Consider the following 26,358-nt stretch of genomic DNA (forward strand, 5'->3'; position numbering starts at 1 on the left):
ACAAATGCATTTGTTGGGTTTATTTCAGACATATTCTTGAAACCTCAAAAATGTAGCACGCTCATTTTGCAACTGACTCATTGTGCACCAATTTTCAGCTTTTTCCCTTGTTTTTTTTTAAATGCAGTTCAGTTATGCCCATCACCCCACCCACAAATTAGGGGTTTATAATGGAAATTCTGACAGGGCCTTCACTATGGCGGTGCTTGCAGGCACTGTCATAATAAATAATTTACTATTTAATGACTCCTGATGTAATCACAGCAGGAGTCAGATTCACTAACATCCATCTCTCCATTGTTATCCAGGAGGAATAGGATGGTAGGGAAATACCACTCTTGTCTGAGCCCATCTTTTTAGCTCCCAACTTTAAAACGAGTATTTAAATTGGTAAAGAGAGAGTTTACCACCACAATCCAACCTCTACATTTGTTTATGTTGGACGACACTTTTGTTCTGGCTCCCATTAGTCAGATGGATAAAGCTCAGAAGGGTTCTGCTTTACTGCCCTGTTTTCTCTTAGTGTTTCTGCATTTTCTAAATGCTACCAAATGGTTGCTTTTGGCTCCCAGCATTATCACATGTTGTCTATAAGTATGGAAATAGTTATGGTAATATGGACGTAAATCATAACTGTGAATACCACATAAAGAAGACTGCCACATAATTATAAAAATACCTAATAGATTTCTTTTTCAAAGACAACACAGCTGTCCCTTCTAACCTTTCATTTGTAGATTCTTTTCTCTCCTGTTTTTATTTATAGGTTGCCGTGCAGTTTGACATAGCACACCACGATTTTTGTTTCTAATTTTGAAAGAAACGAAAAAGAAAGAATACTCATTTCATCATAAAGGAGCATTAGTTTACAATTTTGAAAAGAAACTAACGCCAGCTCTAGAACATCATCTTGGAGCCAATCTCCCTCTTAATACATTTCAAAAGAATCCGTCAATGGCTACATACCGCAATTTAAAATTAAACCCTGCCATCGAACTAAAGAAAGGGTCGGCCAAATGGCACACATCATGTGTTGGGAAAGAAGCCCCATTCTTTCTCTAAACATCTCAGTGTTTTTATGAAAAGAACCACACCAGGTTATTACACTGACCACAACAAAATAAGATTTTTATACCCTACTCAGGCAAAAACAGGTTGAAAAGTGTTATGGGTAAACTTGCACTATGCAACATGCCATGTTAATGAAAGGAGTAGAGCCTTACACAGCACTGATGTTGCCAAAAAGGGTTTTACATATTGTCTGGAAACTACCACCATGCATTTTATCCCTTTTGAGTCAGCTTTGCAATGCTTAAAAGCAAAGTGACAGAAGTGTATTTCAACTCTGCTTTATGCTAGACTCGCATGGTGCTTCATCCTACACAAACTTGTTCTTACCTCTTCCTTGTTGCCTTAAACTTACATACGGAGCCCGGATGGTCACAAAAGAGAGGCTGCAGCCAACGCTGCTCATGCCACATGAATGGAAGGCTGTTATCTTTGAATCTTTGAAACATTTTTGCCTCAAAGCTTTTATCTATCACTAAGCAACCACTTCAGAGATCTATGCCTATGCCCTTCTACACAGCAAATCCTCCATTTTAACTCAAATAGTAGCAAACCTCTCAAGGGAATGAAGTTCATCTTAACCATCAGAAATGTACACTTCTCTCTCTCTCAAAATTTATGAAAAGAGTAATTATGGCTTTATGCAGAACAACGCAACAGCTCTGAATGGGTGAATTACATTCCGATTCCCTTTTGGAGAAACAACTAAAACAAATGAACTGGAAAATGCTGGTGAGAAAGATCAGTCTGGGCTAGAGGTGTACTAATAGCTTATTGATACAGATTTTTAAGCAGATGAAATGTTCAAATCCGCACTGCATTTTTATCAGTCTACACCAACTGGCCTTTGCCCAAAAATGTGTCATTTTATCAGATGCGTCACTCAGTTGGGAAGCTGCCATGACTATACTGGGTGACTGAATGTTAAAATAATTTCTCCAGGGGGAAGAGGCTGATCCCGAAGGTTTTCTAGTTCCAAGGGGGAGATCATTTTTCACCACCAGCTGGAGCCTGATGTCAGACATGCCCTTGCTTCTTTTATTCTCCTCAGAGGTTGAAACCCAGCTTGTCCTTCCTGACTCCAATATTGTTTCACACTTGGGCACATAGCAGCTACTACACAGTGAACTATTAAAGCAGGAGAGCCCATGAGACATGGGAAAATAGTTTAGGGGAAGCTGTTTGACAGCAGGATGCGGTCATTTCTATTGTCCTATTAAAATAGAGATATCTGGGAAGCTTAACTTTGTTTTCACTATGTAAACAAATGTATTTTAGCCTAATGTGCCAAAAAGATGCAAATACAAAAAAGCCAAACCAAACCCACACCACCAAAGCCCCGAACAAACCAACACAACAAATGTTTGCCCTTTTTGTGCACTGTGTCTACTTTCTTAGCAGGAATATGAGAATGAAGCCCTGTACACCTAAAAGAAGGTTAATTTGTACTGAAAGAACAAATGCCCTGGGTTCCATCAGACTCTGGCGTTTTATTTTACATTTATAGTTTTGTCTGAGAACCAAAAGGAAGCTACAGTGATTGAATGTCTTTTATAGAGTCATCTTATGAAAATATCTTGACATATTTTTATTCCCTTCTATTTGTTTTCTCCAGAACAATAAGTAGAGAGATAGAAATCACCAGTTCCCATACAATATGCGGCCAGTTAAAGCACTACAGGTTAATTCTTCAAACAAAATAGCAGCTAGGTCTTGCCCACACTAATGGCTTTAGCTTGCACCAACTATATTTAGATCATGCTTAAAGGAAGTTAAGATGGCTATACCATTGGGGTTTTCTTAACTTGCATGACTTGTTCCGAGAACATTGTTGCGAACCCCTGCTACAGATTGGTTACCACATGCTTACAATAGACATTTAACATGAGAAGGCGAAACCACGTGGCTTCATCATCTCTAAGCATTTACATCAAGGCAGTATTGATGAAAATGATAACCTTTTTGAATCAGCTAGAGTTCAGTTTTCTAGCAGGTTTAAGCTGTAAAGGTAGAGCATGAGCAGATACCTGCAACAGAGATCATTCACTGCAGCATTTACAGCATACACTGGCATCTTCCGTAATGTTCCTCTTCCAACACCAAGACACCTCTGCAGTACTCTAATTAAGGCTTTGAAATAAAAAGTTATCAAATCTACAGCATATTGTGCTAAAGCTGGACCAATGCCAGACACATTAATAACTTTCTGACCTCATATTCTTCATAAATATGGAGCAGTCAGGAGACCATGAACAACTGCTTCCAGAAGTACTTACAATACTAGCAATATTTCTCACACAAAGTATTATAACTGTTAACACAGATATTTTTATTGCTAAATTTTCAAATCTGTATTGTGGGTTTCTTTATATATGCATATTCAAGAAATCTGACTGAACTAGTGGTGTGAATTTACAGAATATACAGAGGCTAGAGACCAATATACCTCTTTTGAAGTGAATTAAGGTAATCTGAACGAAAGCTATTTTCACTTTGAATGAGTGTGTCTGCACAAGGGACCAATTCACTTTAAACGTTAACTCAGATAATTTGTCTTTATATGTGAAGCTGATTCTCTGACACTGCCCAATAAAGCTAAAAGTTAAAGAAAAATCTGTCCTTTGACATTGCAGCATCATGTATTTCCAATGTTGTCATAGCAATGATCATTAGATATTAGGCAAGAGAGGGAGGAATTGTATTTGTTTAATTTCAATTTCTGCTTTTTGGCAAGATGCACAGTTTTTCTTAAGAATAATGAAAAGTTTCCTTCCTCTTTCCTTCTCGCCTCACTTCCCCAGAAAAAAGTGAAAAGAAAATTTGCATGACAAATTTGAGTAAGACAAGGATACAAACAGGCAATGGATATGTTAAATTCAAACGGACTTTTGTCTCAGCTGTTACATCATACCACATACCAAAGCTACTGCACTGCTACTGTCCACAGGAAGCACACTGTTCTAGGGATACCAGTTTTTAGGGGTAGGTAAGAGAGCTGACCAGAAAACTATTAGAGAAATAGATTCCTAGTTTTAAGCAAACTCGTATTTTTGTTATCACTTGAGTGGGAAAAGCTCTTGAGGATGTTTGGAATAGGTATAAACCAATAGAGCCTCACTGAGCCCTGGCCTTTAGGCATACTTCTAAGTAACTCTAATTAATAACAAAGATGAACATATTCTTGGAGAGAAGACACTGGGGGAGGGGCAGAATTGATGCAAAGATAACTGCACAGGGTAAAAATGCAGTAAACATTAAAGAACCTCAAGATTATTAACTGAGATATCAACCGTTGCTATTTACAAAGACTCCTGATACTCGCCTTTCTGTTTAACTCACTAATTCTTGTATGACAAACACCTTGTCAGTTCACAGTACTTATCTACAAGATGTGTGATTTGGCTTCAACATGAAAGTAGTCCCTTTTAAAATCAAGCACCAAATCTGTGTGGCAGGTAAATGGTTAATGCTGAACAACATGCACACGATACTTCATCAACTCCCTTACAAAAATTAGGATATTATTCTTTATTATGGTGCCCTGTAATTCTAAAGTAAATCATGCCAAGATACTATCTTGCGCGTCTGTAGATCAGATATCATTACTCAGGAAAAAAAAAAAAGCTTTCATGCACTTACCTTATCCTCTAGCCGGATCAGTCTGGCTCCTACAGTACAGTATCCTTTGTCTACCCCTTTTTCTAAATAAAGAAGAATAAAAATGGGACATTCATTAGGTGGAGAATAAACTCAAACTAAGAATTATACCTATGGTACTTAAAGCAAAAAAGAAGCTGGTAATAGTAGGGTAGTATAAATAACATGAACATAATAAGAAAGATTTTCTTCATGGCGTACAGAAGTGAAAGAGGGTAGTTGGAGAGAAGGGAATTAGTTTGTCTAACTGACAAGATTAAGTTAGTCTGAAGGGCAACCTGGACTTTGGTAGAGGTAGTCTGTAGACGTGAAGGACTATAGATAGTGTCTGAGGTAACTTGATTCCTTGTTTAATTATCTCAATTAACTGCATGTAGTTAGATGGAATAGGCATGCTTCCTAGGCATACCCCCCATTTTGAATATCATTGACATGAGCAATGTACACTTCCTACACATAAAGAAACCAGAACAATTTTCAACTGAGGTTGTAGATGTAGGAGGCAGCACTACCCTGGGGTTCAAGGGCTGAAGTGGCAGAGATCTATCTCCTCTCTGCAAATGAGTGACACTGGGAAAAGCCCTTGCATCTCCATCCTCATTTTCCCTCCTAGACTTCATGAGACCTGGTTATTAAAGCCCAGTTGTGCAATTTGTTTCACTTGCATACTGCAAATGGTGGGATTGGGAGCCAAGATTGAAAACTGTGTAAAGTGGGGTCTAGTCTTTGTGTTTACGTGGCCAATCACAAAGGAATGCCATAGTTTGGGGGTGTTATTTCACAGGGAATGAAGCACAAAAACACATATATTCTGAGCTGGGAGAAAATATTCACAAGAAAAAAACCACACTCCGATATTAAAGTAACCTAGAAGCCTATGTCAATGGAACTTGGACACATTTTTCTCTATTAAACTATATTTCCAATACTGGGCTGGAGTAATTACTCCTTGTTTGTTCCATAAATTATGGAACTTTTATGAGTGGTTGAGCTTTGGTTTTTAAAGCTATTTAAGTCCATTTTGCTTAGGGCATGAGCATAACGTGAAGGGCTTACTGGAAGGCAGGCTGAGATGTGAATTTACAGTGCATCAGCATCCACTGTAACTGCCTGTATGTGTGCGCATTCTGCAGGGAACTCAGATTCTTGCATTTCTCAATGAATGGTACTTGCTTTACCACTACCATTAGCAGTGTATACGTTTGCTAATGTGATATGTTTAGTGATATATTTGCACCAAAGTTCATCTCAAGGTAACTTGCACTGTATGCACCACAACCTTAGAGGAAGACTTTAGCGAAAAGCAATGCTGGCAAGAGTACTCTTCTTGCTTTCCTTCTCCTCTACAGACCACCTAGAATATTAAAAAGATCATGGACCCTTGGCAGCTCTGTGCAGGCATTAGAAAGGAGAAGTGTTTCATCAGAGAACCTGCAGGAATAAATACCATAAGGAGAGAATATTCAAAGATTGTTCAAGGACACTGTGTGGGGACAGAAAATAAAAGACACAGCTTGGCTCATATATGTGTGCTGTTCATCATTCATTAGTTCACAGCCACGGAAACCTCTTAAAATATAAGTGGCTGAGGCTCAAGTTTGTCTATGTATTCATCTCTGCTTAAAATGAAATAATTGACTATGCAGTCTACTTTCTAGTTAGTAAACCTGCAGACACTTATCACCTTTCAAAGAATGTACCAGAAAAAACATGCCTTTAAGGTTTTCTAACTTGGGATGTGATTTGAACAACAGTGGATAGGTAGTGTTTTTGTTTAGGTCTAAAACCAAAAAGGCCCCCAAACCTGAAGAAATATTCCAATAAGCTTTTTTTTTTTTTTTTTTAAAAAAAAAAAGAATAATTTCCTCCCAAGCGTTAAGTAACTTGCACTGTATGCACCACAACCTTAGAGGAAGACTTTAGCGAAAAGCAATGCTGGCAAGAGTACTCTTCTTGCTTTCCTTCTCCTCTACAGACCACCTAGAATATTAAAAAGATCATGGACCCTTGGCAGCTCTGTGCAGGCATTAGAAAGGAGAAGTGTTTCATCAGAGAACCTGCAGGAATAAATACCATAAGGAGAGAATATTCAAAGATTGTTCAAGGACACTGTGTGGGGACAGAAAATAAAAGACACAGCTTGGCTCATATATGTGTGCTGTTCATCATTCATTAGTTCACAGCCACGGAAACCTCTTAAAATATAAGTGGCTGAGGCTCAAGTTTGTCTATGTATTCATCTCTGCTTAAAATGAAATAATTGACTATGCAGTCTACTTTCTAGTTAGTAAACCTGCAGACACTTATCACCTTTCAAAGAATGTACCAGAAAAAACATGCCTTTAAGGTTTTCTAACTTGGGATGTGATTTGAACAACAGTGGATAGGTAGTGTTTTTGTTTAGGTCTAAAACCAAAAAGGCCCCCAAACCTGAAGAAATATTCCAATAAGCTTTTTTTTTTTTAAAAAAAAAGAATAATTTCCTCATCAGCTCTAATTACATCCCTCATAGAATCACCAAGACATCCCAAAACAAGCAAACCAAGTTAATAATGTTTCCTATTTTCGTTATTCTCAAATGTGGTGTGGAAGAGAAAACAAGAAAATAGGAAGCAGATAAGCAGCAAGAAGCTATTTCGTGGCATGTGGCACTCCTATCAGATGAAGTGAAAAGAATGATATACATGCATGTAGCTGTGTCATGTCCACCCCTTTATTGGCATGCAGCCTGTATAAGTCACAAAAGGCTGTGGTCCTTCCCATTTCTTATTAGCCTCCATGTAAATCAGCATTCAGCTCTAATTTACAAGCATTTTCCTCTAATAGAGACCATCTTTAGAAGTAAATGGTGTGTGTATACAACGTGCAGAGCATTGTGGTAAGCAGGGTGGGCAGAAGTTCAGATAACATTGGTCTAGTACATTTGATTTCTATCTCATGTTTATGCTTTCTCTCTCGAGTCTTTTCAAGATAAATGATTTTAGATTTCCTACATTAGATTATTTGTTTTACATAGTTGAAAAGATTGCATGGCTAAGTATAAATCTGAAATGTCTTAATTTTTACATTCTTTGCTTTGTAATCCAAAATAACTTTCTTTTCATATTGACTTTTGTCTGTTCTTTGTGTTGATCTGCAATTAGACAGACCAGCTAAGCAATCCAGTAACTGTGTACATATATGTGAAAGGCACAGACACAAAGGAAACATGCATGATCATCATGAAAGGAGGCACAATTACTTATAACTGGATGAAAATACATATGGACAAGTTTTAGATCAGAAGAAAAAAAAATCTCGAAACAAGCTTGTGTCACATGGTCGGTATGATACAAAACCATCATTTTATATACTTAGACTTGTATCAGATAAAATACTAGTATATAAGGAATAGGCATTATACTTCAGAAGACTGAATAGTTCTTGGGTCATCTAGTCCATTTCTCATTTTTATCAATATATAAACTTCTTCCCTGAAAGTCTTTGCCTTCCTGAGTATACATACTATACTACTTTCAAAACAACATGATCCTGCATTTATTTCCTAGTATTTTCACAAAGATGGCCCATCTCTTTTTCTAGTGAACAACAAGAGTTGCCTCTTGTAAAAAAAATTAAAAATTTTTAGGTGTTCCCCACACCAGTTGAGAAAACAAGAAAGGCCATCCCCAACTCTTTCCCCAAATGCAAGCACATGATATAAATGGCATATTACTCATTATTCAAGTTTGTTTTCTTTTAAAAAAACCAGCAATTACCATCTGAAATGAGTAAAAGGAAAAGAGCAAATCAAATGAGGGACAGCAACATAATCTTAATTTTTTACTCAATTAGTGTGCTCCATCTCATCAGAATATACCAAACTTTTAAGAAAATAGATTTTTTTCTTTGGTTAGAAAAAATACTTATGGGGAGCATTAGGCCAGTGAATGAATTGCAGACAGATGGTCTGAAAATGATAAAAGCTGGAAATGATCTACTCTGCTTTTACAGAGTAAGAGTCCTTCCTTGATGTTTACTTTTATGGTGTATACAGCTAGAAGGGAGCTAACTCAAAAATTTTAAAATTTATTTGAAAGCCATTCATTTTTTTAAGCAGAAAATGAGGAATTTGAGCATTGTGACTAGGATACTAGTCACAATCTAGGATACTCCAGATTGCTAAAGACATCTCAAAAACTTGGCAAATTAGAACAAGTTCAGTACTTGGACTACAGAAAGCAGGATAGCGCAAGAGATACCGCTACCTTCCTTTGTCTAACTCAAGGCAACTACAGCCTTCTGGATCTGTATTTGTTCAGTTCTGTAAAAGCTCTGTGTTGGGTGAATTGTGATGAGCTTATGACAAGATCTAGATTCTTAGGTTTATAAACCAGGTGTGCTTCTGAAAATGCAAGTCAGGATTTCCCTTTTAAACCCTGGATCCATAAAATAGCAAATTACAAATTTGCATTAGGCATCATGGCTTTTGACTTGAGTCTCTTTTCTTGTCAGCCAGAGCCTTTTACAACTTATAGGTAGAAGAAATTAAAAAGAGGTAAGACATAGTCCTAGTTCAGGCACTTGTGATTTCCCTTGGACAGCCTAAAGAAAATTAAAAAAGTAAACTACCAAAATATTTTAGTTTAGAAGGCTGTACTGCAACACAGAAAACTTTGTGATAAAGTTAACTGTTCCATGATGAAGGTTCAACAGTATACACTGAAAGTAGAAATTTCTAGCTTTTTCAAGTTGCAAAAATCTAGCTGCAGTGAGTAACTTGCCAGGTTAAAGACGCGCAATCACCTTTCAACTAATAAACCAGCCCTAAACAAAAGGTCCGTCTGCCTACCTGCTTCATTTATCCAGCCTCTGAGATGACACAATTTTCTCAAGTGGCTCACGAGGAACAATATAATTAATTTATTAGAGAGAAGTCATATACACTGAATCTGGTATGAACTACATCACATTTCTGCCCTTCCTCCAGAAGGTGCTGATGGCAGGATTTAGACACGCTATCATTATACTATGTATGAAACAATTAATATACTAAATTCAAAATTAAATGCAAGCTTCTCTATTAGCTTTTTATTAAGAATGCAATTCAACACTGTTTGGAGGACCTGGATGAACAATAACTTAGCTGCAGTTTCCAAGCCCTCGAAGTAGGAGATATGTGATATTTCTGCTGGCTCTTTGCATTGAGGTAGATCAACCCCAGTAATGAAATGAACTTTCAGAGACAAGATTGTGAACACCTGACAGCTAGAGAAAATGCCCTAAGTGGTTTTATTTTTGACCAAGTTCCCATGGATTTTGTCTCCAGGAGGGGTGGGATAAATCAGTTCCTGCAGAAATATGGGTATCTCTCATTTCAAATACTAATTGACTTAAAAAGACAAAAATTAAACTAAGCGTATTTATTATGCTTTAAAAGATATTGTGACCTAATTTCTTCTTAACAGCTGGAAAGGAAATAGCATCAGAAAGCTTAGGTGGCATTTAATGGAAAAAAAAGCAAACAATGGAACTGTCAAAATTTTACAAGAAATCCTTTTTCTCCAGGGATTCCCACCTGTATTATGCAGACCCAAGAGGTCCAGATGAACTGCAGATAAACATCAGACTTTTGCGTACTTTTCTGAACCCAAACACTGGATCTTTTGTTTTATCTTGGCATTATTCTTCACCTTTGCCCCTGAAAAGCTATAGTAAGTCTCAGAAATTGCATTCAAAAGCAATTAACTCCATCATGTGTAGTGAAGGTCAAGTATTACACTCTTCTTATTTGTATCATTACGTGTCTGCTTTGTTAATTCAATTTTTATTAACATGTGCTTTGCCTCTATATCAACACTTTCATTTATTAAAGGGTTTGTTTACTATTACAGGAACCTTTGTTTCATCTTACAAAATTGCATTACCTGGAACACTGAGATGGGCTTTCAATGAAACTAAGACATAGTCTTCTGGGTATACTGATAAAAATAGGATTCAAGTATTTGGAAAATCTATTCATTATCTTGATGTTTTTAAATCCACTCCTGACACTAGGAGTTTCAAAGAAAGCTAGTAGATGCCAAGACCAAAACAAACAAAGAGGGAGGATTCCTCACAGTATGTGTATGTGAAACTTAAATCATGAAAATTCTTGTCACAAAATATCACAGATGTTAAAAGTTTACAGGAGAAACTAGGCAAGCTTGTTGAGGACAAACCAGTTAGGACTACTAAATACACAAAAACCATGTCAGGAAGTCTCTGATCTGCAAATGGCTGAAAGCTTACAGGAAGGTTAGAGGCTTTTGCAAGCCCGTTTTTTATACATTTCCCAAAGCACCTTGCTTTTGGCTCCGTTGGAGTCAGGACTGGTCTGACCCAGCACGGCTTTTATTCTGTTCTTGTATCCTTATCTTGTTTTAACACAGCTTTTAGTGCTTTTTATCTTTGAGAAACTAACTTGAAAAATAACAATAATTGCTTCCAGTGGATTCAGATTCTGGATCTTTTATGACATCATTCACTTTTGAAAGGTAATAAAACTATAGACACACTGCAATTACTTCATATAATATTATCACAGTTGACAACAGGGTTTCAGTAACAGCCTTATCCAAAACCCATTGAGGTCACTGGAAAGACTCCCATTCATTTTAACGGGCTTGGAATCAGACCTTAAGATTCTTTGAATGGGAGTATAATAAAACAGGAAAAAAAAGGAGCTGGAAAGGAAAATTCTTCTGATGTTTTTCTCCTTGGCGGTTTAATTTTCTTTGCATTGTCATTTCTCTTTTGCCTGCCATCAATACAAAAATAACACAGTCTGGAGGAAACACCCATATTGTTTACAAATGAGGTTTTTAGCAATGCCTTTGAACTGGAAAAATATCATATTGAAAATACATTTTCAATGTAGAATAAGCCATCTATTCTGAGGAAAACTCAGGAAGAACTCTTTTTCCAGAGGAGGAGGGCAGTGCAAGAGTCTGTTTCCACCCAAAACAGACCAATACTATAACCACTCATTACTGTTCATCACTTCATTATTGGCGGGTTGCATAATGCTGGGACTAACTAACCCTAGTTTTAGTTCTGCAGACCATTTATTTATCTGGAACCACTTATCTTATTTTTGGATTTGTGGAGGGTTTAGATAAAATAACTACTAGATCAAATAACTTTTGGTTTTGGTCTTGCAAACCCATAACTGAGCTTACCAGGTTTTGCATCCTTAACAAGCATTTTACCTTTCCCAGTCAGTATTTATTTAGTCCATTTGAGGGCAGAGCCATATGTCTTTGCAAGAGGTATGGCTTTGTAGAGTCGGCATGCTGTGGAGGCAGACATCATTCTTAGCAGAGCCACCATGCTTTTGCATCTAAGAGAGCTGTCTCAAAGCAGCTATTCAGCAGTAATGTTGCAAGAAAAGACTAACAAGGGAAGCTAGTTGCAGGGACAGGGATGCCATAAGCTTCTCCAGAGCACAGATTATGGCTTTCCCAAATATCTCTGAAGTCCTATGATGCTCTCCACAGTAAGACTATCCATCATGAATTCTGAAGATGAGCCTAATCCAACTTACCTTACCAGTGTTTTTTTCCACATATTAAGTCAAAGCAAGAATTTTTGATAAAAAGTGATAATGAATGATAAAAAAATGAGTGGCAGATTTTGACTTGAACTTCCCCCCCCCCAATCATCTGGGGTGGTATTTGCAGGTTATCTCTCCAGGATGTGGCTGGTACAGCAAGTTGCTGTGTAACCTTAGGCCTACAGGTAGATCATTCACATTGTTTCTATTGTCCAGTGTTCTAGTGTAGGCTTTGCATATGAGTTGCCCAGGACTGAATCAATCATGGACACAAACCCATGGCTCTTCCTCAGTACTTCAGACTCTTTTCAACACTTGAACATTTCAAACACTTGTTCAAATCCACAGACCCACCTAAGATCCTCCCAATGGTTGCTGTGACCCTTTTGACCCAAGATTTGGTGAGAGTAAACTTCCTGAACATCTTCAGCTTCCCAAACTTCTCAGAACATTATTTCACAATTAGTGTCTTTGCAGCCAACACTTTTAATTATTCCTCACCTCTGAAACAAGAAGCTGTTTCATAAAAAATGCCTCTAATACTAGTCTTTTTGAGCACAAATTACAGTTCTAGTTTGGTAATGTTACATTTGAAATAAAATAATACATTCTTGGAGGTAAGCAAAGTTTTTTCCATAAATTTAGCTCGCACATTGTGGAATGAATTCCCAAGCATAAATATTTATAGATGTATTCAAGATGACGGATTATTTTCGTGTGGTCCAAAACCAGCTCAGCTACAGGGAAAGAGAATTGTACTACTGAGTCTTCTGCAGCAATCAGACGTTAAAAATGTCTTTTGAGAGATGCTCCTCATTCTGATAGTATAAATCATTTTAACCACTGATAATATGGCATTTTTTAAAGGCTCGGAAATAACTTTGGCACCCTCAGTTACACTTAACGCCCATTAGTGCTCAAAGTCACTTGGGGATATGGGACTTCAGTTCCTAAGTCACTTTTGAGCTTGTAGGGACAGAGAATGAGACTGGAAATTTGAAGTCAATCTCTTCTGATAGAAAATAAACACTTCCTTCCGTCCTTCCCATACAAGCACTCAAGCTTCTGATCTCCATGGGAAAACCACAAGGTTTTCACAGAATCTCACCGCTGTGCATGGCCAGGGACTTCCCTCTTGGCCGTATGTTTTCAGCTTAAATGTATTTATGGCCAGTTCACAAACATTTGTTCTTCTGCTTGCACTGGCCTTTCCCTTACGTATTTTTTTTGCTTCACAGGTAATTACTCCCCTTGCAGAATTAACAGACAGCCCTTTCCAGCCCTTTGTTTTGCTAGATTAAAAAGAGCAAACTTCTGTTTCCCACTAATAGAATAGGTTCTCCTTTTCCCTAGTCAGCCTAGTATATTGTCCCTATTTTTGTTGCAGTTAGTCTTTCCTAAAGATGTGGAATCAAATTTTTGCACAAGATACCACATAAAGCCTTACCTGAGTTGTGTGCAAAGACATGCATACTTCCCTGTATGTCTTGAAAATCTCCCTCTTGATCCTAGGATCAGACTAATTTTTTCATGGATATATCACAGCATTTTCTTACGTTCAGTTGGCATTTGCTTACAATTAATTAGCAGACCAGACCTTTCTTTTTCTCAGACATGCCAGACTGTTCACCACTATTAGCATGTAGGAGATTTTTTAAATTAGTTTTCCTATGCTTGATCTTGCATTTTTTATGATTGAATTTCATACCACTTCTATTACTCTAGCTTTCAAGGCTACCCCACTTCTTCCTGAATGATACCCTTGATCTTCCTTTGAGCTTTCCAAAACTTAAATCCATAGGTTGTTCAGAAAGGAAGAAATCTTTTAAAGTGGAACCAACATATATTCTAACCCCAGCACAGAAGATTTAGAAAGAGTATTTTTGTGGAAAAATTTCCAGCAATATGTATCCAACTCATCGTGCACTGATACACATTTTTAGCACTTATTCTTAATTTCCATTTACTCCACTACCACCTGAATGCAAGGTATTTACCTTTTGACAGTCGTTCCAGGGCTTATTAATGGAATTATATATTCATGCATAGTTGGCTGGATTACAAATCCATATTACTGTAGCCATGGGTATTTTCACAAAGTTATGAAGCTAATAATTTTTCATAAAATGCAGTCACTATACCTGGGAGGAAAAGGCCTGGCTTTCCCAAGGAATGGTCCAATCTGAAAAGCAAACAGAATTACCAGCAGTGCAATTACCAAGCAAGTTAAACTGTTGCTAGGAAAAGCATAGGAGCATAATTTACATGAGAATTTACAGTAGCTTTAAACCTAAAACAAAGCAAGTAAAAACATGAGACTAGCATGATTTTCTGCACATACAGTCAGCAGTTCAGTTCTTTAGGGTTTTTTTCCAAAATCAAACCATATTATTATTGTTATTTTTGTAAGTACTAATATTTTATTTCTTAGACTTTCATGTTGTAACTAAAACATAGTTCTCCTGTGTCATATGTAATCTAATAACAAAGATTATACAAACAGAATGCCTTCTTAATAACATTTGCAACTATTCCTTGAATCTCATGCAGGCAGATTTAATATCTATATATGTTGACACAGTAGATTCCATTCAACAGGATTTTTTTTTTTTCTTCATTTCATTTAAGGGCCAGAGGAGTTCAGTCTGGTGTCCCAGTCTGCAGTGTTAATTTGTAAAGAGAAAAGCACTTTGTGCTGAAACAGAAGAGAGTAGTTTTGTGGCAAAATATTTCAGCTGTGATCCCCAAAGTCAGAGAAAGCATGTGCATGGAGGAATGTGGGAAGGGAAAAATTCCAGATAGAGAGGGGAGCAGAAGCGAACCAGATTTCTCTCAATTGTGGAGAACCACAGAGAGGGGACAGAAAGGTAAATCATTATTTGAACAGTTTTCTAAGAAGAGGGCAGAAAAACTCACTTCATACTATAAACTTCACAGCATGCACCTTAATTTCTTTTAATTTCACTTGGAGGAGGAGAGGAGGATAAAGGATAATTGTAAACTTGGTCATAAAAAGGGTTAAAAATGACTCCAAGTTAAATCCTCTAGATATTGTGCTCCCTGTTGTGCTTGCAATTTTTGACAATTACTGTTCATTAAGTACACATCTCTCCTAAAGCCAGCTGGCACCAGAGAAATCAAATATTTCATGAGGTAGACAGGGCCTACCTTCTTTGAAGTTCTTTTATCCGAACCATCATATTAAGGTGTCCTTGTGAGTACTGTTCAATCACATCGCGCACGTCATACGGTTTCCGAGCTTGCTGTGAAAGGAGTCATACATGAGATTGAAAGGTAAGTATAGTTTAAACTTTATTTTTATTTCAGACAGGCCTTCATTCTATTTTTCATCTTCGAGAAGTTATTTGCTTGCCATTTTGCAATGGTTGTTGCAATGAATAAAAAATATGTAGGCATTGTTTGAGTGCATATTTATTGTGGGGATGGAGCCAACTGATTCCCATTACTGTCAGTTAGTCATGTCTTTATGTTACTTCATACTGAGCAAAATATTAGACCTTCACAGTGTATTTAAAAAACACAAAACCAAGATATATAATTTATCTAAGACGATCATGTGCGATATCTCTTGGCTCATTCCAAAACCATATGCTAATCAGAATGTCAGAGGACTGAACTGGGGATGGAGCCAACTGATTCCCATTACTGTCAGTTAGTCATGTCTTTATGTTACTTCATACTGAGCAAAATATTAGACCTTCACAGTGTATTTAAAAAACACAAAACCAAGATATATAATTTATCTAAGACGATCATGTGCGATATCTCTTGGCTCATTCCAAAACCATATGCTAATCAGAATGTCAGAGGACTGAACCATAGAGATAGGCCCAATTCGTAACACTTGGACCCAGAATCAAATGCCTCTAAAGACTAAAGATGGCTGGTGACAGAAATATTATTGCTTAAGTAACTGGGAAGACAGATGCTTTGCATAAGTCTGAAGACTGCACGTAGATTTTGTTTGCGCTTCTTTGTCTTTAATGATACCTACGAGGTCAGAAAAAAAGGTGCTATTCAAATAAATAAAAAAGGACAGATAAAAATGCAAGAGAGCTAAAAAACTGCCATCTGCCCACCTTTATTCCCACTCTAATGAGAATCCAGATGCTTCTGCCAAGCTCTGGTTTCTTGCTATAACTACTAAGGCAGAATTTTGAAACAAGTCTAGAGAATTTGCATAAAGTGATGTGATTATAAAAAGTGCAGCATGGTAAAATTTTACCAAGTAAAATTAATTTGTGTGAGTGTGTGTTGGAATAAATGCAAATGATGTCCTTTCGAAAATACCACCATTTTCAGAGCCATACCAACCCCTATGGGAAATGTGGGGCAAGATGTCTCCTTTTTGGCTCTGACTCAAGAAAAGAAGAAAAAAAAGAAAGGTAAACTGCAAATCTAGTAATTGGAAATTACTGAAAACAGCTCATTAGTCATCTTGTTGTCTGTTTCCACTCTGTCACAGCTTCAGCCAGAGCCATTAGCATGCACCACTGCACACATGCATTGAACACCTACAGTATGTGCTGGAGTCATGCTTGGAAGGCAGCCACAGGATCCTAGAAATTTCAAATGAAAGCATGGAACTGGAATGGAAACAAATCCTGTGAAATGAATGAAGAAGCAAAAGCTCTTCGTGATAAAATGCCTTCCTTGCACTCAGCCGTCAGCACTTACCTGCATTATTACTTTCAGAAGAGTTCATGGCTTTGGTAGTGTGTGTGTACATTTGTGTGCATTTGTGAGAAGAGATACTTTGCGGGGGAGGGAGGTTTCAGCTTTCAGTTTATCACCTTTTTTTTTTTTTGCCTTCCCCAGCTTCACATTTTGCAGACGCTGACACATCACTATTTCTGGCCAGAAAAGCAGCCTATTGTCTTCACCCAGAGAAACAGTGCCAGTATCACTCTTTAGATTGACTAGCGGGGGTGCTTTGAGAGCATTTTGGCTAAATCCTCTGTCCTTTCCTTTGGACACTCTTTATTTAAACACGATGCATGGCGCAGAGCCTAGATGTGCTGGGGATTTTTCCCCACCTCCCTCCCCTCTCCCCCATGGGCTACTATGTGCATAATTAATTCTACTCATTCCCAATGAAATTTCTTTTCTCCCTCAAAAGAAGTCCTCTATCTGCATCCCTTTTACCAAATCATCAGCTCTGAATCCTATAGTTGCAAAGTCCTGTACAGTGCAGTCTGCCTGAGTCCTCTCTAAAGCATAGTAAAAATATCCTTCCAACTTTCACCATTTTTCTCTCCTCTTTTCCCATGAAGCTTTAGATCTGAGCATCTTATGTCCTGCCAAACTTTGGCACAATCTCTTGTCATGTTTTTATTAGGAAATGCTAGTACAATACAACTTAAGGCGGGAGGTTATGGGCTTCCAGGGAGGTTTGGTAAATGCAGAACTTGAAGAACTTCTTTAACTTTCATTCTGTCCATTCTGTCCATAATCCCAAATCCTGGCCATTTGGGCTCAGCATTCTACATCCAGCATGCTTAGAGCTCCTAATGCAAAACTCAAAATAATATTACCCGGCTTTGAACTTCCAAAATCTAATTATCATGGGGAGTCCTATAAGCTATATTTCACAGTCCCAAGAAAGAAAAAAATGTAAAATAATTCCTTCTTCTTCTTCTTCCCTATTACTAACACCAACTCACAGAATCCTCTCCATAGACTGATCAAGTCCAGTTTTTAAGGTTTGGCATGACTGCTATTGGCTGACAGCTCCAGAACATTAGGTCTCTGGTGGTTTGAAATATCCTAATTTTTATCCTAACTCATTTATATACTGATTTTATTTTCCAGGAATGGTGTCTTTAATTTTCTTTCCTTTTTTTTTTTTTTTTAATTTCCCATAGTTTATCTCTCTGGTGTATTTACAATATAATCCTGCTCTCCTGTTGTTTGCTGAATTAAACAAACTGACTTCTCCTAGTCTTCTTTCATAAGGCAAGGTCATCTGAAGACACATTTCTGCATGAGCTTGGGAAATGTACGTGCTGTTCTGTCTGCCCTAATTCAGAGTCTTCTGAGTGCTGTGAGCTTATCTCAGACTTCTATCCCTTGCAATTAAGTGCTCAGCTGTAATCGAACTTGCTTGAAATTTAGGTTCTTGCTTTATCTTTTTAAAACCTCTTCAAAAGGATTATGAAAGTTGATTAACTTGCAGTGGACCCTCTTGGACAAAAAAGCATGAACCTCCAGATGGAAATAACAGGGGCTTTGAAAATTAGGCCAGAAGTTAATTATTCATTTCCATGGCATCACCAGCACATGGGTGATGAGAATGATGATACCAGAATCACATTCCAAACAAGTTTTATCATAATGGGCCTTAGTAAACAGGCAAAATAAGACAGTTTTTCCAATGCAGCACATTTAGTTTGAGCTCTTTGTAACCTGATTGAGAAATTTAACTTAAGACTTCATAAAGACAGCAAATTTCCAGAGGGCAGATGCTTCACAATTTTATAAAAAACGGCCTCTCTACTATATCCTATTCTGGGAAAGAAATTTGGAAATGTAGGCCACAAATGTGAAAGCAACTTTACACAGCATAGTACTCATCAGTAAGGTCTATTGACCTGTCAGCCATACATAGCATGCAATTAGTTGAACATTCTCTAACCAGTCCTTAGATGATCAGTATACACAGTAACAGTATTTTAGCAGACACTCCGACAGAGTCTTTTCCTCACTTCTTCTAGTAGATGGGTAAGTAGTTTATATATTGGTCAGTATAGTAAAACAAACAAACAGAACCCTAACAAAACAAATGCAGTAAAAAAGAAAAGCGAAAAATAACTATGCTGACTCCACAAATTCAGAAGGTTTTCGTATCATACTATATCCATGGATAGTTGATAGTTTTGCCCACACTATGAAAAAATCCACATAGAGTAAGTATGAGGCCGAGAGCCTAAGCAGTACCTTTGACTCATTCCAACTGCATGCACAAAGACAAGTTCACTCTCAGAGCATTTTCAATGTCATATACTTAAGCTTACAAATTGTACTTATGGTTAATGGTGCTGCTTACCTGAAATTTTCTTCTGGCTACAAAATACTGCATTCTCCTGATGACTTTTACAGCTGTTCGATGTGCATCAGTTAATCTGCCAAGAAAGACAAACACAGACATACACCAGTGGGGAAAAAAAAAGCAGGAAAAATATCTTAATGGAAGATGTTGACTCTAAGCACCAAGATCTACAAATATGTTTTATGTCTACAATGCAAAATTGTAGCATAACACACTGAGTGTGCATGTGTATTTTGTTCTGTTGCTTTACCCTCTTGTATATTGTGGTTCTAAGTATAAAAAAATGATAAGTGAGACAATGAAAGCAGGTGTACAAAGATAATACATGTGGGGAGTATTGACAGGATTACTGTCAATGCATACAACTGGCATCAGTTTGAAGAATGTGAAATGTTTTTAAACCATGACTGCATTCCTTATTTTGCATTTTTTGAGTGTTTGCCCATGAGCTCTATTGCACAGAAATTAAGTCCTTTAAAAAGTACTTCGAATTCTCTAGGAAGGAAAGAAAAATTGAAGTATTACATCTAAAAAAAATAAACATAACACACCCTCTCGGCACACGTGTGTGTGTGCATGTGGCTGTCTGTATTGGTATTCAAACACAGAACTGGACATATTATAACTTAGCAATATCACTTCACCCAGAGGACACTGCATTTGAAGAACATTAATTGTGCCACTTGGCTGGCGATTAATTACCACACTCTCTTATTTATGGTGAATTTTGGAGGGGTAAAAAGGAAGCAGGAATATGGTAATTATAAGAACAAGTATTTTATTTAAGTACTGACTCCTTCCCCATGGACTTATTCATTCATTCAAAATGAGTGAATTAAAGAAAACAAAATTTTCCTTCCAAGGAAGCTGCATTGTTAGGAAATCTATGTTCTATACAGACATCATCTTTGACATGTGATGATAACCCTAGGAAAGCTTGCCAGCAAGTTTCTCAAGTCTCCTGAAAACACAATCTGCAGCCTCTTCCCAGTGTATCTGACTGGGGAAAAGGAAGTATTGGTTAGGCCACCTACTTGGATGCCACAGTTTAGAAATCAAGTCTTTAAAAAGTGGAAAGATTACAGTGTATTATTTCAAAGTGAAGTAAATAAAAGCTAAACAAACAGGGACTGTATTTAAGAACTAGCATCATTTTTCATTTTTATAATTTCTCTTTGATAAAATTAGTGCTTCTGATTGGGTGAGCCACAGGAACAGGGTTTTTAAAATAAGCTTGCAGTAGCTTTTTCTTTGTCTTTTCATATCAAGTCCCAGTGTAATATTAAATACATGCACAAATATGTGTGAAACTCAGGTGTCTATACTACATATATCCTCACAGTTCATGTATCTATGTATATTCATGCACATTCACTCACACATGCAAACACACAGAAGGCAATGCAGGGTGAGCACGATTCAAGAACCATCATTGTTGTATACCATCAAGAGCATTGCTAAGTACGAATCTTTGCATTTGTGTAAGCGCATCAAAGGGATTTCAGAAGTGTCACTGACAGACTACCAGCAGTTTAGCCTACAGGATCTTTATTATGGTAAAAGAAAAGCTCTCAGCATGGCACTCGGGGCCCCAGCTGAGCTCCTGTGGCTGATGACTAGAATGGAGACAACGTTCAGCTTGTAAATGGCACATACTTGATAGAGAAATCTTTGTCTGTCAGCCCGTACGAGTAATATGTATATATTTTTATAACCAGAACAGAATCACAATTTAAGATTTAGGGTTTAGCCTTCCTCCTTTGTGTACCAGTTAAGATAAAAGCTTGACGTTATCCCCTAGTTCTAAATGATGTGAGACTTCATATATATATATTTGAGGGTTTTTTTTAGGGTAATCCATATGAGATGGTTCATGCATTGTTTAAACAGCCTCAAATAGATAAGCTTAAAGAGATGGAAACAAACCAAGGCAGTAATTTCCTCCTAATTCCCCTCCTTCAGCAGAAATCAAGGCTACAGAACTTCTTCCAATGCGTTATCAAGTTTAAGTGTCCAAAACCATGAGGCTGACTCTTGGAACGTGATGCACAGTTGAACAGGCCTCATTTTTAGAGAGAAAAGTTATTTATTGGTGAAATACAGCAAAGAAAATCACCTGACCATAATTCAAAAGCACTTGATATTGGCCTGTTCCAACTGGCAAAATTCACACCAATCTCATTGGGAGCAAATTTTGAAAAAGGAGGAAGTTACTGTTCAGATTTGATGGTCACTAGTATTAAACTGAGGGACAGAAATACATGAAACCTGGCTTTAATGGAAAAAAGGCAGCGTGAAAAGGTGCAAATCCATAGACTGAGATATGTGGATGTGTTATCTTAATTGCCTCAATAAATCCATAAGGAGCACAGCAGCTCCAGATGACAGAGGGCAGCTCTAGATGAGTTAAACTCCCTGCTCTGTATATTAAGCAGTGATCCTCCTGACGGCGGGTTTTGGCAGTGTGGCTGACTGTGATCCTAAACATTTTTTGAGATTTTAGCTGATTTTCATAAGTTTTCTAGCACTGATGTCCAGAATGGATAATTATAGCTATTACTGGCCAGGTTACATTTATCCCTGTATTTAGCCCAATACATTTATCCTGCTAAGCCTTATATTTTAACCCAAAACCTTGGATTAGGCAAAACCCTTACAGCCTTGAGGGCGTCAGTCTGTTACAGAAGCATACAACAGGAGAGAACAAAAGGCCAGAGATGCTTTAGTAATGCTCAATAGAAACACAACACTGCTTGCAGTGAATCTCCTAGATATTTTGAGATATGCAACTCACGAAACAACAACCCAGGGGGGTTGTGGTGGATACCACACTTGCACACTCTTTCCGTGTGGCATTTTCTACTCACAGAAGACAGAAACAGGCAGATCTTCACAGGTATTATGGTGCCTAACTCCCACGGAGGTGAAGATTTAAATACTTCCATAGCTCTAGCACCCAAATGAAGTCAGTAGCACCTGAGCACTTGCTCTAAGTAGGAATATGGGTGGGTGAGTGACCACACCTCTGCCCCTATGAAAGCAGCCAAGCTCTCCTGCCTCTGTGCTGCAGAGGGCAGTGGCACACACGCACTAGGAGGTGCTTTACAATACATTAAAAAACTATTTAAATTGTTTAAAAGCTTTACCCATAAAACCAAGCATAAACGCTAGACCTCATAAGGATGGTGTCCCTGCTGAGGGGAGGTGTTACTATTGGGTGGGTTGGTTTTTGTGTATGTTTTGCTCAAAAGAATATAATTAGAGTTTTATTGACAGACAATGGCGTACTTTCCCACCTTTTAACCTAAACAACAGGTAGGAAGGTTTTGTTAAAACCTTCCCCCAAAAGACTGTAAAGGAGAACAAAATGACATTTGAACAGAAGTGATCAGGGTTTTGGAAAGCTATGAGCACGTAAAAAAATTAATAATGGAAGCTTGCAACATCTGTAACTATAATGGATACCATGAAATGTCTACTGAAATAACATATACTTGGATCCATAAATGATACTGACACCTTCTATAGCTATGTCTTCAAGTAAGACCCAAGCCTTGGACCCGTTTGCAAAACAGCATGTGTTCCTTACCTCTCTGTTAACTGATCGATCAGCAGGATGCTCAATTTTAAAAGCAGTAAAAACTACCCTTAATGACAATGAGTCTTCCCTAGTTTGGCATATGGACTCCTGGGCTGTCATATCACTGTGGCAGGGCAGGGAAAAAGAGGAGCGGGTGGAGGGCCTGGTACATGTATGTTCAGACGCAGTCTCCACCCTGATCCAGTGTTGAGCAACTCTCCGGCAACTATTCTAGAGGGTGAGGGGGAAAGGGGCCCCTCTTTGCTGGCTGACTTGACCTTTCCCTCTGCAGGTTTTGAGTATGCCTATGTGGCTGCAGAGCCTGGCGGAACGGCTGTGTGCCAAGGAGACACTGCAGCCCCAGGTTTGGTCCTTTGCTCGTGGCTCAGAGAGCACTGTGAAAAGTCACTACTTTTAGCTTAAAACACTTGGATGCATTTAAGACTTTTTCTTTTTTTTTTAACCTAGGCGGTAGCCTAAGCCAAAGAAGCCAAACATTTTCAGTTGAAAATAATTGAACCAGAGGAGGAAAGAGAGATGATCAAATCCAAAGCAACTCTGGAAACTATCCACAGGGATTTTTTTTCTTTTATTTTTATATACCACTCTGTTAAAAGCTTGTGTTGGCCAGTTCAGACCTACTCTTTTTCTTCTTCTTTTGTATGGAGTCCGGTAACGTTCAGCTTAATGTGCTTTGGAACAGCCAGGGAATATTTTAAGTGAAAAACAGATATGGAAATGGACCCTAAACCCAGGCAAAGTTACAACTGTTCCAGGCCATGCTGAGGCACAGCTCAAGTCTCCAAACAAGCCTGTTACCAGTGTGATGCACCTTTCAGTCCAGAAGCGTTTTTTAATCATTAGAATTCACTTCAGTGTAGAGACAAGGGGAAGGACTTTATTCAGGCTGTGCTGCAGGATGGCTGCAGATAGTGGAACACGCATTCCAGGCTGGTTTTCCAGCTGTTTATTCAGGTGTCATGAATTAGAAGAGTTATTCAGTGTAACGTAACTACTTTGATCATGAACTGTGGAAAATAAAGGCCACTTCAGCAAGGTCAATTATAGCTCTCTGTCCCAATTTGCAAAACTGGTTTGAGGATACATGCTTACAGTATTTGGATTACTGCTGAGCTTCATTCATTTGTTACGTTTTGATTGCTTAGCAGGAAAACACATATAAAGTCACACTAACTCTGTTTTAATACTGATCATTGGATAATGTTGTAACTCCTGCCCAGAGTAACATACAGCATCATCTATTCTGGAGTTGTTCACTTGACATTAGTTTCTAAGCCAGCACAAACAGTGACTAGGTCAGTGATGGCAACTGAAATGTAAAGAAGTTATTTGAGAAGCTCAGCCCTCCATCTGCCTTTTTGTTTTCCCATCACATTTGATTAAGAGTATTCACTTTCCATCTCTGTTTCTGGGAAAGAACTTTGATTCTCAGTCATAACTGTAATTTTTCTCATGTACAATTATCTCAAACAGGCTGATATTTTATTAGGTAAAATATAAAGCAAGCCTTATTTGCACTGAAAGCTTTACCAGAATCAATACAAAACATGAAATGTTGGCATCACAGGGTAGTTTTTGTCTCCAGATGCACATAGCACAGGCCGCTCACTTTCAGAGGCGAGATTTTTCATTAAACTGCAGATGCCCGCTGTTACCGAAGGGCAATATTTAGCAGAGATGAATACCACCTATATTCAAATGTAGCTAAACTGTGTAGTTATCCCATCATATGGATAACATGCACCAATAAGTTGTTGGGGGAGAGAAGGGTGGGAAAACAGAAATCATAAAGGAGTAAGTTGTCGGGGGAAGGGTGGGAAAACAGAAATCATAAAGGACATAAAATTAGAGAATTTATTACAGACAGGCGCAGCAGTTAGTCCATATGCAGTCACACGCACTACGTGGACCTTCTATTGATGGAGGCAAGTGGTGGAGAGAGATGGTTCTCATCACAAGAACTGTAAAGAAAAGAAGCTTACATAATGTGTTTTAAATACCAAGGGAAGTTACAATGTCCAAATGAAAAAAAAAAATCTTCCTACCAATAAATGAAAATAAAATTAATATTGCCTTCAGCTAAGCAAAGCCAGACAAAATGCCTTGAGCCTTTTAAACCACTTAAGTTAAGAGAAGGTTGCAGCTTGAATCTGACATGCAAACACCTGGAAATGTCAGGCAATGATTCTGATTCCAGAGCTCAACCCAAGCCAGGAGCAGCAGAGAAGTACAACATAAATATAACAGAAGAGGTTTCCAGTCTAGTAACATTTCGTCAAAACCTTGCGAAGAACAGATACTTATGGAGAATTTCCACCACTTACATGATGGAAATTTTATAAGATGCCATTTGTACTGAAACCTGAGAGAACATTTCAGAAAATGTTGGCACAACTTTATTTTTCCCTTTATTCCTAATCACAATCCCACCTTAAACCTACCTCATCTCTATTCTAACCATATCCTTATCTGAACCTTTTCTTTTCAAGCCCATGTTTGGCTCAAAACTATAAATAAATTAGGATTGGCTTCTCTCAAAACAGAGCAGCCTGGAGGCCTATTTGGCTTCACCAAGCTCTGCTGACAGCCTCAATTTATGAAAGAATGCTGCAGAGTCTGCAAATCCCTCCTCAGCAGGTACAGTCCCAGGCAAAGTAGGAAAGAGTACAGAAGTGACATGTTCATGGGGGGCTGCATTCTGGCATCTGGTTATTTTGCTGAAGATTTTGTGGCGTTTGCTATCTCCATCCCTCACCATATACACTGCTGCTTCTTTGAATTCATTCCAGAATGCAATTGCCTCTGCTTCTACTTGCTGCTCTAACCTGGCCTTCCCTGAAGTGAACGAGAAAGAAAGCAGATTTCCTACAGCAGTGCTCCTAGGGATTGGGGCAGGGAAGACAGATAGTGCAGGGACAGAAGAACAGCTCTGAGCTGAAACTGTCAGAAGAGAAAGAACTAGGCCATCGGTTATAGGGAGCAACTGACAAGACAATATATTGGCAGAGGAAACACCACTGGGAGAAGCAGCAGTGCAGGGTGTTTTCTTGATGTTGTCCATGAACAGAATAAAAATGTAGAAAGCTCCTGAAAATAATCAGAGGTAGATGTAACCTGCTCACTGAATGGGATTTAATGAAGAAGAAAACCCCTTGAACCTTGAGTTGTTTTTCTCAACCCTAGACAGTTGGATTTTTCAGTTACAAGTTTGTTCTGTAATATTACAAAGTGGGTTTATTGAGAAAGTGGGAGAAAAGCTCTGTGTTAGTCCCTTGCTAATTAAAATGCATAATTAAAATGAGTAATTAAGCTTACTACAGAATGCTCTTGTGTCTGGGAGCCCAACTGCCCTTGAACAACAATTCATCTGCTGAACTGTCTCTGAGAACT

At 38.0% G+C, this 26,358-nt stretch overlaps 1 protein-coding gene across 1 annotated transcript in view; it reads right to left on the minus strand.

Moving 5' to 3' along the window:
- LOC103906561 (potassium voltage-gated channel subfamily KQT member 1) overlaps positions 1-26,358 on the minus strand; it is a 540,744-nt gene that overhangs the window by 202,365 nt on the left and 312,021 nt on the right. Inside the window, exons 12-15 of the mRNA XM_009288490.1 lie at positions 19,365-19,440; positions 15,467-15,561; positions 14,440-14,480; positions 4,708-4,769 (exon numbers count right to left, since the gene is read on the minus strand). Coding sequence (XP_009286765.1) covers positions 4,708-4,769; positions 14,440-14,480; positions 15,467-15,561; positions 19,365-19,440 — 274 coding nt within the window. The remainder of the gene's footprint in view (positions 1-4,707; positions 4,770-14,439; positions 14,481-15,466; positions 15,562-19,364; positions 19,441-26,358) is intronic.

Source organism: Aptenodytes forsteri, unplaced genomic scaffold (genome assembly GCF_000699145.1).
Source record: "Aptenodytes forsteri isolate BGI_AS27 unplaced genomic scaffold, ASM69914v1 Scaffold73, whole genome shotgun sequence".
NCBI classification, from domain to species: domain Eukaryota; kingdom Metazoa; phylum Chordata; class Aves; order Sphenisciformes; family Spheniscidae; genus Aptenodytes; species Aptenodytes forsteri.